The following is a 16812-nucleotide window of genomic DNA, read 5'->3' on the forward strand; positions in this document are numbered from 1 at the left end:
CAGCCGATAGCCGAAACCGTGTGATATTTTCATATATTTCTGACAAAATCGTTTCGATTCGGCCATTTGCTCCATAACTTCAACCCCATAACTTGCCCGCACGAAAAGGTCATCATAGTAGACTATAATATAAAACTTTATTTACTGTGTCTATTATATTTGAGACGCAAAAAAAAACAAGAAAGTAGTGCGCACTGTGCACACAGAGACAATTTAAATGCACGTATAGCGCACTAACAAACAATATACGGCTCACGGAAAGCCAATGGTGCCGCCAACACATCGGTGTCGGCTCCGATATCCGACATCGGATCGGACAATATGAAAGACAGATACCTACATATTTCATACATATTACTTCCCCCGATATCGGATCGGATAATGTGAAAACGCTCTAAGCATAGACCCTACTCCAGCGTTCTTTTATAGTCAAAGAGAATGGATGTCAAAAATCTTGATAAATCTTGTCATAGATAATAAAATGATTTCATAGACAATTGGTAACTAATTAGTCATATAACAAATTATGAACGCTTCAAAGAGGACGCGTTGTCATGGAAACCAAATTCACAACAAATAGGCCTTCAAAACAAGCTTACCTTTTAACATTTCACTCAAATATTAATAAAAATATTTCAAACAAAGACATTGATAAGAAATGATCAAAAATCGGTAAGTAATATACGTATATATACCTATTTATAAAATGTAGTTTTAATTATATAGTATATTATTGGAGCTATCTTAATATTATATTTTATTCAAGTATACTCTTACAAGCATTTTTAAATCATAATTTAATTCGTGTTTTAAATTTAAAGCACCACCATTTCGGAATGTATATTTTACCAAGAAGAACCGACAAGAAACTCTCTAATTAATGTTTTCCAATAATTAAAATAGATAAGTATATTTAGGTCATTTTACATGCAATTGCATCGCATTGAGTCATTTTACAAGAATATATTCAATATAGAATCGAAAACTATTTATTTGGCTGAATTTCATTAATCTTTGTCATCCTGATTTTGACACAATTTTAGAGCATACTTTCAGTTATAGTGCAACTAATTTTGATACTCGATACGATCCTGATAGTACTTTTTACTTTCGTATTGGCGCCATATATTTTTAATAAATAAAAAGGATCGTTTCTTCCCTTTCATTGTTCTGTATAAGTCAACGAAGGTACTGGTCTAAAAGCTTTTCTTTGTATCGTATATTTGCCCTTAATTATTATTTAAACTTCTAGAAAATGAATTATACTCACCATTTTTTTTTTTCAACAGAATCAAGATTCCCTAACAACATATTGTTAAATCAATATGGTCCCAACAACTTTAGGATTTCTGTTTATATCGGGCATGGCGCTCGGAGTTCAGGGAAAGTGGGTGGAGGGGAGGGTGAACACTAAAGAGGTTCGTACTATCCGACTTGACAGTTGACACAGATATAAGTAAAACAAGATATGTCATGGTAGAATTTGTTGGAACAAATTATATTAATAATCTCGTGTGAATTATTACAATAATAAAAAATAAGTTTGAATAAAACCGTAAAAATATAAGATATAGAGGGAATGGTTATATGGCGTTTTTTCCTTACGTGACGATTTCTGCCGGTTCAATCTACTGTAAGCCGCGTAAAAGAACTTCGTTCAAAAAAGAGAGGATATTTTAATAGGAATTCCATTAACAAATCCTTACTTTGTCGCAATCGAAACGTAAAAGTTTTCTTAAAATCCATCTAAGGAGATGGTGAACTGTCGAAAGATACCGAAACTATACCATACTTACAAGCTTATTATATAATGCATTATTAGGTAGATTATAACGTACCGAAGCTAATTAAAGTTAAATTATAAGAACTCTAATCTAACCTAACCGAAATGTCATAAATTATCGAAATTTTTGACGTTTTACTTTGAGTTAAATCACCGTTTAAATTACCGGCAGTTTACAATCTCGCGAGATAGATTACAATCTAACGATATTTACAATTCTACGGTGATATATATATATTAATATATATAATAAGAAAACACAACTGGATCAAACAACGATCTAGTTGTGTTCGGTTAGAGAGTTAGGTTCGGAATACAAATAAAAGTTTTAGTAACCGTCTTAAATTAGTAGAATTTGCACCCAATTACAATTTAACTGAGGTTAATTTGTCTGAGGAACGTATCGTTACCATTATAAGTAGTATGGGCCCGCTGATGATAAATTATTGATATAACTTGTGGAGGAAATTTTTATATTAATTAAATTTTGATATCATTCTAGAACTGGGCGTTTCTTGCGCGTTTTTGTTTCCTGTCTCTAGAGGGACAGTTCGAATACTTGATAGAGTTCGAACGGGACATTGGGACGTTGAACTTGTTGCTTTACTACGACGATGACAGCCAGTGGCCGTCTGTGTATCACAGTAGCAAGGTGAGTGGATTGTTAATTTCCATGTAGTAGTACATTTGATAGACGTCGTTCGAAACACACGTCGCAACATTGTATGTTTGAGAAAAATTGATATATATTTGTAAGTATGTGGTGATGCAGATCTACATTTTGTTATGACATAAATGGAAGGACTTCACCTGATTGTAAGTGGTCAAATCACCACCATCCATAGACATCGGCATTGGCCCATTTAACCTTACTAAATATGCCACAGAGTAATCTTCTAAATGTCCATAGGCACGTTTAAAGATTTCTCTATTAAAATATAACTCACAAAAAAAGTAACGGCTTTATGAATGATAATGTTTCTGTCGTTATTGAATGGGATGGCAACGACTGACACTACCAAAAAGACTGCAGCCAATGGCCAATGGCTTTATATGAGTTCCAGACGAGAGTGTAAACTTCCAACTGCCAGATTGTGAGCTTTTTAAGATTTACTAATTCATATTTTTAGACTTGCAAGGAACGTGAGGCTGTACTAAATAAAGGCGGACAAAATCAAATAATAAAACTATCGCACTGGTACCCAGACACAGAGTACTCGGGCTGTATACTTACTCAAGCGAATAGGGAGGTACCCCCCGGCAAAAGGTGTGTAGATGTAATATTAATTTGCAATAATGTATTTTTTTATTTAAACTTAATCATGACCTTAGACATTAAATTTAAATTAAATTGATAAGTAATTAAAAAAAAGTAATACTGAAAAATGGCTGTCAATAAAAAAATATATATGTTTAACACCAATAATATTGAGATGCGACTATCTTGGAGGTATACCGCTCCCAACGCTAATAAAAAATATATAAATCGTTTCATAAGTTTAATAATAAATATGTATATTTAAAAAAATGTAACACCAATTAAAATTTTGACAGTTGTCAATGTATACCAAAAATTTGTGTCTGGCACCCCCGTGTTACAAATCGATTTTTATATTTAAAATAATAAAAAATCTTTTTGCAGTTCAACGGCAGCTCCAATAACAACGACGCCAAAATTAAAGGATAAGAACTCAACTAAACACGATTTACCGGCCGATCCTTCGTATTACGACAAATTTTTAAAAACGACTACCGCAAAACCTAAATCTACTATAGTCGATACAAATTTCACAACATGGTACGAACTGTTACCAACCGATGAATTTAATTCTACCACAACTGGGTTGCCCCCCGACGATGAATTGTGGGAGAATATAGGGCCTGCGAATAATACGAGTCGATTGGAAAATTTGAAGGACGTCGAAATTATGTTTGAACATACTAGCAACACCGGAGTAAGTATACATAGTTAGATAGACCAATAGAAATCCTTTTATATAATAAAACAAATTTCATCATTAACAAAATAAAGACAAGTATTCTAAAATACTTTAAACTTGGTGAGGCTAGGTAGGCTAGGGTGAGATCTACCACCACGTTAGGGCTTATCAGACCAGTGCTTTGTGCTTTCGGTAGGCACCTCCCACTCATCAGATATTCTTGCGCCAAACAGCAATAGTTAGTATTGTGTTTAGGCACAAGGGACATAATATCTTAGTTCCCAAAACTATTGTTGATGTAAGGATTAGTTAATATTTCTTACAATGCCCATGTCTATGGGCGACGGTGATCACTTACCAGGCTGCCCATTTTGACGTCCGACGGCCGACCGATATCATAAAAAATTACATATATTTGGTTCTTTGGATATGTTGCATGTTCAAACTCAGGCAACCTGTGTATTTCCATGTGCCCAATTTGTCTATATGTTTCATCTCATGCGCGGTGTTGAAGAAAGAAAACATAAATCTGCCACATCTTTATTCACCAACCAGTAACGTAGCAGCGTGGTGGAATAATCTCCGAATCTCAAAAGGACTGCAGGCCTTAACCCAGCAGTGGGATATTAATAGGACTTTAATTTTTAATTATTTTTCAGCAAAAAATTAAACGTTCAACATTTGAACTATACGAACGATATCGTCGGCGTAGATTGTATTCGGAGTCCAATCAAAACGAGCTCAGCAGCTCGAACGGGAAGACGGTAAAATTTATCGTTAGCTGCCATAATTCTAGAAGATTCCGCTCGGCGAGGGAACGATGGTGGTTCATCGGTATCAGCAACTGTGACAATCCAAAGGTAGCGTTGATTTTTGTTCTAAAATGTAGATACGGTATCCGTAGGTTGTTTGGCAGAGAATGCCTGGATGGCGTTAAGTCCACCTTTTCAACCATACTTTTTTAATTTCTAATATCTAGTCTGACTAGCAAATTAGCTACTTGTTGATAAGTGGTGTTCGCCACTGATAGAAATTGGGGCTGTAGGAAATATTAACCATTTCTGACATGCCCAATTCGCCATCATTCTTGGAAATAAGGAGTTATGTAATACTTTAGCCAGTGTTGTGTATTTTTGAAATCAGTTTAATTTCCTTTTTTGAACTGTTATGTATGTAATTAACACATAGGTCACATTAATTTAGCTGTAGAGCTGTAATATTTAGACGAATTCGAATCAAATCAAACAATTCAGACGAAATAAAAAATGGTGAAATGTCAGAAGTTATTAAGTGATATTGACTATATACTAATGATTGAATAAAAAATACACGCCTAGCTAAAATAACTTATCACCGTAAGTTCGTTCGCAGCATTTTTTTTTTACAGAATATATATGTATATGCTTTGTTAGGAATATACTAACTTACTTTCGGTCACGACGGCCATCTCCAGCGACCAGCTAACTACGTAGGACATATTATCGTGCACAAGTTTGTGCATAAGCACAGGTGTACTCTCCATTTCCTCACTCTCATAATCCGATGGGATGGCGAATCTGACACGGCCGGAGAAAGTTCTGGCGCAGGCTTTACCTGCTTTCCGAGGCGCGTGAGTGTGCACATATAGCATTACCAGTAGCAGCAGAATATAAAATATCGGTAAGTGTTAGAACTCTTTTTAAGTAAGTGTTTTGTTCTCGTACCCTTATAACGTTTAAGGAAAATGTCATGATGATCAGTCGGGTAGTTATGTGAAAACGTAACAAACAAAGGAACTGTCGTATTTATAATATTTGTTTGAATAAATGAATGCATTGTTTATTTTATGTTTTAGGGATTGGATGTGCGTTACAAATTTTTGATGACGAATGGACCTAGCGGGGATTTTTGGCATGAACATTTTTCGGCGGATGAATTTTGTAAGCGTTTACAAATAAAGAGCATTATTTCAAATCAAATTAATTTTTTTTAAATTTAGAAGTATCTTACAGCACTTAGTGGTTATCAAATTAAAAATTACCATCGGTTCGGAAAAGAAAATACCCTGACCCGCGACGGACTGGCGAAAAAACTAAGTAGATGCCTTAGAGATTTTCTGTGACTCATCTAAAGCCTTTGATTGTGTTAAAAGTGATACCGTGGTCAGATTTTTTTTTCGCTATGGTTTCAGAGAATGTGACGTTAAAGGAAGAAGGTCTCCTGGGATCTCAGTTGGTATAGGGGATCCCTCAAGGATCAATTCTTGGACCTTTTCTATTTCACATATACATAAATAACTTGCCCTTTCTTGTCAAGAAATATATTATATAGTATTGTTTGCTCAGGTCAGGGAATTTTCTTTTCTTATCCGGTTGTGTTTAATTTGACAATCAATCAGTAATAGTAATGCTTCTTTATATATAGGAATTGTATTAGGTTAATCTGGGAATTCCTAGTTTTTAATTTCCTGTAATGAAGCTAGCGTTAAAGAGTTTTATAAAGATTGATGTATAGACTTGGGGGGATAAAATATTTACTACGAAGTCCTTGAACTATACGACTTTGTGTATTTTTCAGATGTGCTCCCCATCCTGTTATCTTATACATTCGCGTACGTCATAGTCATGGTGGCTGTGGTGATGTGCAGCGTTGAACTCAAGTGCCGTCACTTGCTGCACACCACCTACAAGCTGTTCCTGGTGTCCCTCGTCGCCCAGCACTGTGGAATCGCTCTGCAGACCTTGGCGAATATCCGATACGCCTACAATGGAATTGGCAGCGCTAGTGCTAAAATTACAGGTCAAAAACTTTTTATATCTTATTATATTTCTTTTTTCTACTCTATCTTGTCATGAGCGAGGGAATAGAGAGTGCGTTTGTGTTTTCGTACGTGTGGACTATAATGTTTTCTGCGCAGTTGACTTTGGCGAGTCCGTTCAAATGATTCAAAATTCGTATCAGAATTTACACAAACTTCCCATAAAATGCACATCCAATTAAATACAACCAATACTATAAAAGCGTAGCGTGTTAGCATATTATATAAACGTGGATCGTCATAATTTTTCAATCACAATACACTGTAAGCCTCTCCAGAGTGCGCCAACACTCACAGCTCCGCGTCCCATCACGTCCCGCCACTTTCATATTTCACCGTTTTTTCTCAATTCATTTGAGTAGGTAACGTATGATTTTTTAATGTTTGCTCAAATAAATCAATCCAGTTCAAATTGACGTGAGAATTATTTTTCTTTTCGAAGTTTGTGTCTTTTTTAATTCTGCAACTTTTGAGAACGGATCCAAAATGTCTTTTATTCGGAGAATGGTATTTTTAAACAAAATAGGGTATGCAAACTTCTTAATCATCCGTATTGTGTTGGAGAACTAATATATCGTAAATCATTGAAAAAATGCATAATGTCTGATAGATGGTAGCCCTTAAAGTCGGTTAAATCTTGACCAGTTTGCACACTGCACCGTCCACTTCACACAATTCTGTTATTCAAAATGAGTGTTCAATCAGTCCTGTGATGAATCACGAGCCTAAATCCAGGCTTTTTTTTCTAAAAAATATTTTATAATTTTAATGAATAATAAGATTATTTTAATTTAGTCTTAATAAACTTTTAAAATTTGATTGAAGATGATTGTTCAATTGACAGGTATTTTAAATTGTAGGTCAATTTCTCGGTGGAGTATCGGAGACGATGTTTCTACTGCTCCTGATATTGATGGCGAAAGGATATACCATTACGCGTGGTAGACTCAAGGTTGCTTTCACAATAAGACTGACGATATTCATGTGCTGCTATATACTGACGTATGTGGTGCTGTTTATTTATCAAGCAAAGGTCAGTATTTATGGCATGAAGTGAACGATCTTCTGTTCGTAAGTTAACCTAATCAGCGTATGCTTCATATGCAATTGATTGATGAATGAAATTCATACAAATTATACGTATTATATGCATTTCTGAATCGCGCTATAGTTTGGTTCGTCGCAATATGTATAGGGTCTGTATCGGCTTTGAAAATATAGTTTCGTTTTATTTCGCCACGTAGTAAAAAGTGTCATGTGTGTAGTTAAAGTTGGACTCCAAGCACGTCCTACATGACACCGTCGACAGACTCACTGCCGACAACTCTCTTTCGATAGGCAACACATATAACACACACCGATTCCGCCGGCGGGGTCGAGGTCCCTCTTACTTACCGACTCGTCGACGCCTGGTCGTACGATGATGAATGGACACGTCATTCCTCCCTCCCGTCGACGACGGCGTCCTAAGCCGATATCCGGCCTCATAGGAGGCAACCTTAGGACGCGCGTATTCCGAGCCCTTAATTAGGTTCCCAAAATCAAGGCTTGAGTAGTTTAGCTCGCCTACCGCGCCCGGTGACGTTGTAGAGGCCAATAGGGCCAACAGCAATACACAGTTCGAAAAAAGAAGCGCGTCTCTGGACGTCGACGGTCGTATGATATTATGATGTAAATCCTACATACATATATAAATATACCTCAAGATATTTACCTCGTTCAAATATTGCTAAAATAAGAAAGATATAAATACATTTTACAATTTTAGGCCTTCGATCCAGGAGAAGTACTCTATCTATACGAAAGTCCAGCGGGCTATGGGCTGATTGTCCTACGCGTGGCCGCTTGGTGCGCATTCGCCTATGCTACGTTCTTTACAGTCAAAAAGTGCCCTGAAAAGGTATGTTTTTTTATGATATCGGTAGGCGGACGAGCAAATGGGCCACCTGATGGTTAAATGGTCACCACCACCCATAGACAATGGCGCTGTAAGAAATATTAACCTTTCTTTACATCACCAATGCGCCACCTACCTCGAGAACTAAGATATTAAGGTCCTTGTGCCTGTAGTTACACTGGCTCGCTCACCCTTCAAACCGGAACACAACAATACTGAGTACTGCTGTTTGGCGGTAGGATATCTGATGAGTGGGTGGTATATATCCAGACGGGCTTGCACAAAGCCATTTCACCAAGTAAAGTGTTAGTGTAATGTAGTGTTATATCTCTGTAATCATAAGTAAGTATAATAAAACAGTCATGATGATTAGTATAGTTAGGAATGCCATATGAAGGTAAATATTAATTACTTTTCAATAACGATTTGTTGATAACTGATCCCCTGGAACAGTTCAAATGATTCTTAATCGAAGTGTGCGGTGTTGGGCCGGACAAGAAATATTTTCATGTGTTTTTTTTTTGTGTTAATAATTCGGGAAGGCGGTGAACGAAAACATCGCGAAGAAACTGTAAAGTAGGAGGTATAAAGCAAAATAAGCAACTTTGATATTGAACTGACGCAATATCATTGGATCGAATCTTGAATAATCAATGGATTCGTCAAATTGAATGTCGGGGATGTTGTTATCGGAACGTTGACAGTAAAATTAAATTGGATATAACTAGTGAATGGAACAGCAGCAGGAGCAGGAGGCTCATCTGATGGAAAGTGACTACCACCGCCCATGGACATCTGTAACAGCGGGGGCTTGCAGGTGCGTTGCCGGCCTTTCAGGAAAGAGTACGCTCTTTTCTTGGAGGTTCCCAAGTCGTATCGGTTCGGAAAAACCGCCGGCGAAAGCTGGTTCCACAGAGTGGTTGTGCGAGGCAGAAAATGTCTTAAAAATCGCGCTGTTGTGGATTTTCGGACATCTAGGTGGTGCGGGTGATATTTAGAATTTTGACGAGATGTCCGCATTATGTCTAAATGTATATAATTAATATCTTGATATTTGATTGGATATTATCTGATGACAATGGTCACGTAAATTAAGTTAATTGTACCAAATCTTGGAAACTTTTTCTTTCTTCTCTTTCAGAATATGTTCTATTGTCCGTTTTTCATATGTGGCACTCTATGGTTCTTCGCTGGACCGCTTTTTATATTAACGGCGAATTCTTATATTGGTAAGTGTATAATGTATAGATGTTTCTACACTAAACAGTTTTAATATTAAAATAAATTTAAGATTTGATATATCGGGTACGTATCGCCCCGCTGTAAGCGTCGCTGGAGGTATGGGGCTCTTGTACTCAGGGAACTCCTCTAGCTTATTGACCTGCAAAGGTGGGCCAACCGTCGGGGCATCACGGTTGCTTGCGCAAGGGGCATCCCCTGAAGAGTCGGATTGGATACCACTGGTTTTTTAGTGGGTATTCTGGTAAGCTGGGCTGCATCGGCGAGATACACATACCCCTCATTTCACGTGAGGATGCCAAAACCAATTCAAGTAAAAGGAGGCGTAAAGACGAATAAACAACTTTAGCATTGAGTTGACGTGATGTCATTGGTCGAGATCTTGAAAAATCTGTGGAATTGTTTTATAAAATATAAAAACTGTTTCTACTTAAATAAGGTATATTTTAATTTTGATTATAGATAAATGGGTACGTGAAAGCGTCGTCACGGCCGTCCTTCTGTTCATCACGTTCAGTGGTCACGTCATGTTCTTGGTCAGTCTGCAAAATTAAATCACTTCTAATATTAAATAATATTTAGCTAAAGTTATGTAAAAGATATGTAGTAATATATACCCTGATTACTTATCTTATTTAAACTAAAATATATATATATTGTACTAATTCCGTACGAAAATATTTCCAACTCAGTATAATTTAGGATATTTAAACACCGTACTTTAGAACAAGACAAATTTAATTAAAACTAAATTAACTATCTACTTTTCCGTGAACAAAACATCATCGCGATTTAACTCGATCCCAACGCCATCTAGTGGAGCCAATGTGCAACATGTTAAATATTTTGTGAAGGCATTGGAATCGAACAAATCCTGAACATATATATATATATATATATATAAAGGTACATTATTGTCTAAAAATTGTATTTTTCAGGAAATAATAATATAATGTTAGATATTATTTATTCGAATGTTATGTTTAAATAAGATCAAATATTTTTTCAGCTGTTAACTCTGCCTGTGTTCGCGAACAAGAATTTCCCGTATCACGTTCGAACCACGCAAATTGGAGTTATGGAGGTGAAATCATTTGAATTTGAATTTAAATTATTAAGATGTTTTTAATAATACCAACCATATGATTGCTTAAAATGAAAAATACAATGTTAAAAAATATATTTGCAGATATGAGAACATATTTTATAATATTGTTATTTTTATTAAGAGATTAAACCTTCTTTTGCAGTATCATTATTTATACGTCATATTTATCAACTGTCCTCTCAATAGTAAACAAATAATGACTTAATATATGAATGATCTTTCAGGTTACCCACAACTCCAATTTAGACAGGTTTGGCCCCACGGCTTATCATCCCAGCAGTGGCCCAGCCCAGACTGTTATTATACCGCTAACGAGGTAAAACGATTTGACGTTTTAACAAATCTTTAGAAGATCTCTTTTATTAATATGTTTTTAAAAATTAGTAGGGCCTTGTATGACCCGACCTACAGGGTACCACCTACTCATTACATATTCTAGCAGCCTACAGCAGTATTTCGTTATTTTGTGTTCCGATTTGAAGGTTAAGCAAGTTTAACTACAAGCACAAGGGACGTAACATCTCTGTTCCCAGGGTTAGTGTCGTATTGGCGATGTAAGGGATGACCAATGATTCTAACAATTTATGAGGTGATTATTTACTATCAGGTCGGTATAACAAAATATAATAGAATGTTTTTCCAGACGAACAGAAGAATTAATAGATAACATGTACAGTCAATATATGGCGACGGCGCCGCCATTATCATTGGAAAATTGTACGCCAAAAGTTAACGGAGTAAAGAAGATAGAAAATAATACGTCTAAAAACGGACTCACGCCTCTTGCGAGCACGGAGACAAACTCTTCAGACGACATAAATCCTTCTATAAATGATAGTGAGGTTTTCACTGTTGACAGTCAGATGTCCAAAATTGAGCAAAATGCGCGGGAAAACGAAATGTCAAATCAGTCAGTGTTGCCAAATAATGAGAATTTGACAAGCTTAGGGAACGGAGAGAACGATAAGGTAGATTTACCGTTGATTTTAAGGTCTAAAAGAAATATTTTAGCGCCCATACAAAGAGATGTTCCAATTTGGTCGTTGGCCAAAGGCCCTTGTGTTGTCGCCATGCAGTTGAAAACATCGACAAGTTTAACCGAAGAAGGTAATATTTTTTTTATTATTGGCTACTTTTAACTGTGGTTTCGTTTTTGTGATATTACCCGCAATGTCCAATGCTTGGAATGCTTGCTAGATGTTATATTCCTAACACTCATTAGAAATCCTACCGCCAAACAGCAGTACTCAGTATTGTTGTGTCTCTGTTTGAAGGGCGAGTGATCCAATGTAAATACAGGCAAAAAGGACATAACGGGGACATTCTGTCAGAACCGAATAGGTGCAAATTGTCGATTTTTTTTCTGGCAAAACTATATACCTAATTGTCAAAGCTTTAACCACGGTTTTTTCTTCTGGGAAAAGAAAATATCTAACATTTTATTGGAATAAATTTAAAAGCAAAAAGTAATGTGGGCTCTTAAAAAAGTAGATACAGTGATAACGGAATAAAACAATTTACTTTCTTTACCAACAAAACACTTAAAGAAAATTGTATTTTAAATAAACGGGTTGAACAAAATGTCATAACATCAACTTAATATATTACGTTGTACAGCGTCAGTGTCAATGGGCGGCGACCACTTACCATGCGATTGCTTATTTGCTTGATCATCCTGTATTATAAAATAATAATAATATTGTTTACAGATAATCAGCAAAATACATCAAACGGTAAAAGACCTTCGATTCGTAGTACACAATCGAATTCTGGAGATATGAGCACAATACACGAAGGCCGAGAAAAAAATTATGTTAAGACGCCGACGGATATTTTCACTGTACCCACTAGAGGATAGAATTAAGTGAATTTAGTTTTTAAGCATAGCAACATTATATGAGTTTATTTGTTAATACGCAATTTTTAGTGTCGTTTATTTTATTTTTTAATTCATTTATGTGATTGACAATTTAAATGTGAAATAATAGTTTTAACTTAATGAATGAATTTAGATTTTGTTATACATATATATACATTTTTAACCATTAATTAGATAATTGAAACTGGTCTGATTTTGGTGGTAAATTACTCGGTGGTAGGGCTTTGTGGAAGCCTGTCTGGGTAGGTACAACCCACTCATCAGATATTCTGCCGCCAAGCAGCAATACTTGGTATTGTTGTGTTCCGGTTTGAAGGGCGAGTGAGCCAGTGTAACTACAGGCACAAGGAATGTAATATCTTAGTTCCCAGAAACAATGTAAACAAAAGTTAACGAGTACTCAAGTCGCCCTCATATTGTTGCCAGTTTTAATATTCACTTACATTTTTTTTTTAAATTCATTTCAACTTATAAGTAAGGTATTTTAGATATGATAAAAATAGTTTGAAATATTGTTAGAATATTTTTTAAATTTTTGCAATCTTTAGCAATAATAGTATTGAGTGATATTTTCTAGTCAAATAAATGAATTTTCGATAAATGTTTTGTTTTATTATTGTAAACGAACTGAACTAATCCCAAGTCACGACTAAACTCGTATCGGCCAGGGTTAGTAGGAAACAGGGCATTGAGGTCAATCTATTTTATTTAAACATAAAATATTTTTGATATTAATGTGGTCACTATAAGATGTAGCTAGATTTATTTAGATTAGATAGTGAAACGAAAGACAATAGGGTATTTCTATCGTTTCGTGAAAAAAAATACTCATTACCATCAACTAAACTTGAAGTAAAAAAATATAAATATAAAAATATAACACATACATACATACATACATACATAGATACATAGATACATACATACATACATACATACATACATACATACATACATACATACATACATACATACATACATCATACATACATACATACATACATACATACAGACATACATACATACATACATACATACATACATAGATACATAGATACATAGATACTTAGATACATAGATACATAGATACATAGATACATAGATACATAGATACATAGATACATACATACATACATACATACATACATACATACATACATACATACATACATACATACATACATACATAGATACATAGATACATACATACATAGATACATACATACATACATACATACATACGTACATACATACATAGATACATAGATACATAGATACATACATACATCATACATACATACATACATACATACATACATACATACATACATACATACATACATACATACATACATACATACATACATACATAGATACATAGATACATAGATACATACATACATACATACATCATACATACATACATACATACATACATACATACATAGATACATAGATACATAGATACATAGATACATACATACATCATACATACTACATACATAGATACATACATACATACATACATACATACATACATACATAGATACATACATGCACACGCACACGCACACGCACACGCACACGCACACGCACACGCACACGCACACGCACACGCACACAGTTATGATGATGGTATTCATACGAAAACCATATAAGTCTTAAATTTGCATTAAGTATGTGCGCGACAAATGGGCGAATAACTCAATATCACGTCGACCAATTTTAATGATTCTTTTTTTTTATTGGAAAGCATGGATATGTTACAAATGTTATGGATGTTATTCGATGTAGTTAGTAAAAGAAATAAGGTGCTTTAATATGATTTCTTAAGTGTATTGATAGTTTATATTACACCGATGTTTAGTTCAAAAAATGGTCGTTTTTCTTAAATTCTTAAATTGCATTTGTTTATTGCAATTTGACATATTTTGTACATCATATATTTAATACATAAAAAGGTAATAAATAAGTATTTAAAAGATAAATTTAAGATTTGGAATTTGTTTAATTGACAAATCAGGTTTATTAAAAAAAAAAATATTTAAAAAAAACTGTGTTCACATGTTACATTCTTAAAACAATTATAATAATGAATACACTTTATTAACAGAACCAATCTCTTTAAAAGATTTTTTTTCTTGCTAATCTTCACGTACAGGATAATAATTCCTCCTCATAATATAGAAGTTCCACGAGGAATAAAAAACTCTTCGATGTCTAAATGCGGGCAAAGTCAAAAGTGTTCACTTATTATGTTTACTCAATTAGCAAGAAATGTATTTTATACAATTGATCCTTCCTGGACACAACTGCAAAAAAAACGATTTTTATTTTCATGTAACTTTATATTGTTAAAATCACATGTTATTTAAATACTTAAAGTAAATATTTTTCAAAAGGTGACTACGTTTTTCGATGTTTTCACTGTTCAAAACTTTTTTCATGTAAAGTCGCATTTTTGAAAGCCTATTTTTGCGCTCTTCGCGAGTCTCTTTTGAAATTATCCTCGACGTAGATTTTCTGTTGAAATAGGCGTTTCTCCCTGATTTCGATCGTTTCATTTAATCGGCGCTGTCTCATATGAGCAGCACGCTTAGTAGGTCTACCCATATTAAATATCAGAAAAAATAGTAAGTGTACTTCAGATTCACTAAAAATCAAATAATAAACAAACATTTTGACAAAAAAAAACCGACTTCAAAAGAAACAAATTAATATGCTCTAAAAAGTAAAAAAATAATTGCATATTATTCTACAACTTAATAATCAAGTTACTTATCAATATGTAGGTACGATCTTTGTGTTTCTACGCAAGAAGATAAGTATGTACCTACCCACTTTAAATCTAACTTAACACATACCTATGAATAACAACCAATGATCACAATATTTTTTAGATTTATCCTATGTAAAATGTAATTAAAAATATTTAACATATAACATAACATAATCAGCCTGTAAATTTCCCACTGCTGGGCTAAGGCCTCCTCTCCCGTTGAGGAGAAGGTATGGAGCATATCCCACCACGCTGCTCCAATGCGGGTTGGTGGAATACACATGTGGCAGAATTTCGTTGAAATTAGACACATGCAGGTTTCCTCACGATGTTTTCCTTCACCGCCGAGCACGAGATGAATTATATAAAAATATTTAGACTACTTAAAAGTCAACAAAGTTATTACGATAATATAATATAGTTACAATTATTGTTATTTTTGGAGTCGTAATGACTGAATGAATGAAATCGTTTATTTTATACGGTTATTACAGGAACTAAGTATATAAACATAGTGTTCCTAATAGACCCAATAAAATGAAAAATTATAATAAAATGATAAAAATTTACCAGTTTCAGATTTTTTCCTTTGTATTGGCCTAATTATCTACCTGCATGCCAAATTTGAACTTTCTAGGTCACCTGGAAGTAGGTTATAGTTTTGATCTATAGGTCAGTCAGTGATAAAAATGACGATTTTTAGACGTTAATATCGAAATAACCGTTTGAGATGCGTTTATGAAATTTGGAACACATATGTATCTCGCGAGTCTGAATATATGAGCCAAATTTGACACGTTTATATCAAATAGTTTTTGAGTTATGAGAAGGTCAAAAGTGGCTCCAAATGGTTCGTGTAATATTACACAGGGTGCTGCTCGCCAGTTCTGTTACTTGAACTTGGCTGACAAGCTACCGCGTGTCTAGATAGTTAATAAAACTAAAAACTATTTTTTACAAGCAATTTATTTATGTCTTAATATGTAACAACGAATAGACCCATTCTTAAAATACTTAGACATTACTATAAAAACATTTACCAATATTTTGGAAGGATGTTCATCAATATTTAAACTTACAAATTAAATCTCACGTAAAAATCACATATTTTAGACAAAATCTTCTTTGAAAATGATAATATTTTTTTTTTATTAAATTGGTATATTCCTTTCAAATCAAATCGAATATTTTACTGATCGTTGCCATAACTAAGAATTTAGAAAAAATATCTAAATAATTATGTACGAAACAACATAAAAAAAAAACATTATCATTTTCAAAATTAAAAAAGCAAAGCAATTAAAACATACGTAATAGAATTACTACTTCATTTTAATAAAGAGTGCTTATAATTTTACCTTTTAAAAAACCATTATCACAATATAATTAT

The 16812-nt window shown here is 34.2% G+C and overlaps 2 protein-coding genes across 2 annotated transcripts in view; both read left to right on the forward strand.

Annotated features, from left to right (window-relative positions):
• LOC113391644 (sorting nexin-32) overlaps positions 1–16812 on the forward strand; it is a 134965-nt gene that overhangs the window by 17338 nt on the left and 100815 nt on the right. The window lies entirely within an intron of this gene.
• On the forward strand, positions 1326–12672 carry LOC113391737 (transmembrane protein 145-like). The gene is made up of 15 exons (XM_026627796.2): positions 1326–1418; positions 2286–2435; positions 2914–3050; positions 3426–3738; positions 4383–4583; positions 5558–5642; positions 6280–6501; positions 7381–7553; positions 8289–8420; positions 9559–9646; positions 10119–10192; positions 10666–10740; positions 10989–11080; positions 11408–11871; positions 12474–12672. The coding sequence occupies exons 1-15, from the start codon at positions 1326–1328 to the stop codon at positions 12620–12622; spliced, it is 2448 nt and encodes an 815-aa protein (XP_026483581.2). The 3' UTR covers positions 12623–12672.

The sequence above is a fragment of the Vanessa tameamea genome, chromosome 30, assembly GCF_037043105.1.
Source record: "Vanessa tameamea isolate UH-Manoa-2023 chromosome 30, ilVanTame1 primary haplotype, whole genome shotgun sequence".
Lineage (NCBI taxonomy): Eukaryota > Metazoa > Arthropoda > Insecta > Lepidoptera > Nymphalidae > Vanessa > Vanessa tameamea.

Bases quoted from the DNA above. Each gene is read 5' to 3' on its own strand.
- LOC113391737 (XM_026627796.2), top strand. From the start codon at position 1,326: ATGGTCCCAACAACTTTAGGATTTCTGTTTATATCGGGCATGGCGCTC. The intron at 6,502-7,380 runs GTCAAAAACTTT...TTTAAATTGTAG, and splicing joins CGCTAGTGCTAAAATTACAG to GTCAATTTCTCGGTGGAGTA. The intron at 11,081-11,407 runs GTAAAACGATTT...ATGTTTTTCCAG, and splicing joins GTTATTATACCGCTAACGAG to ACGAACAGAAGAATTAATAG.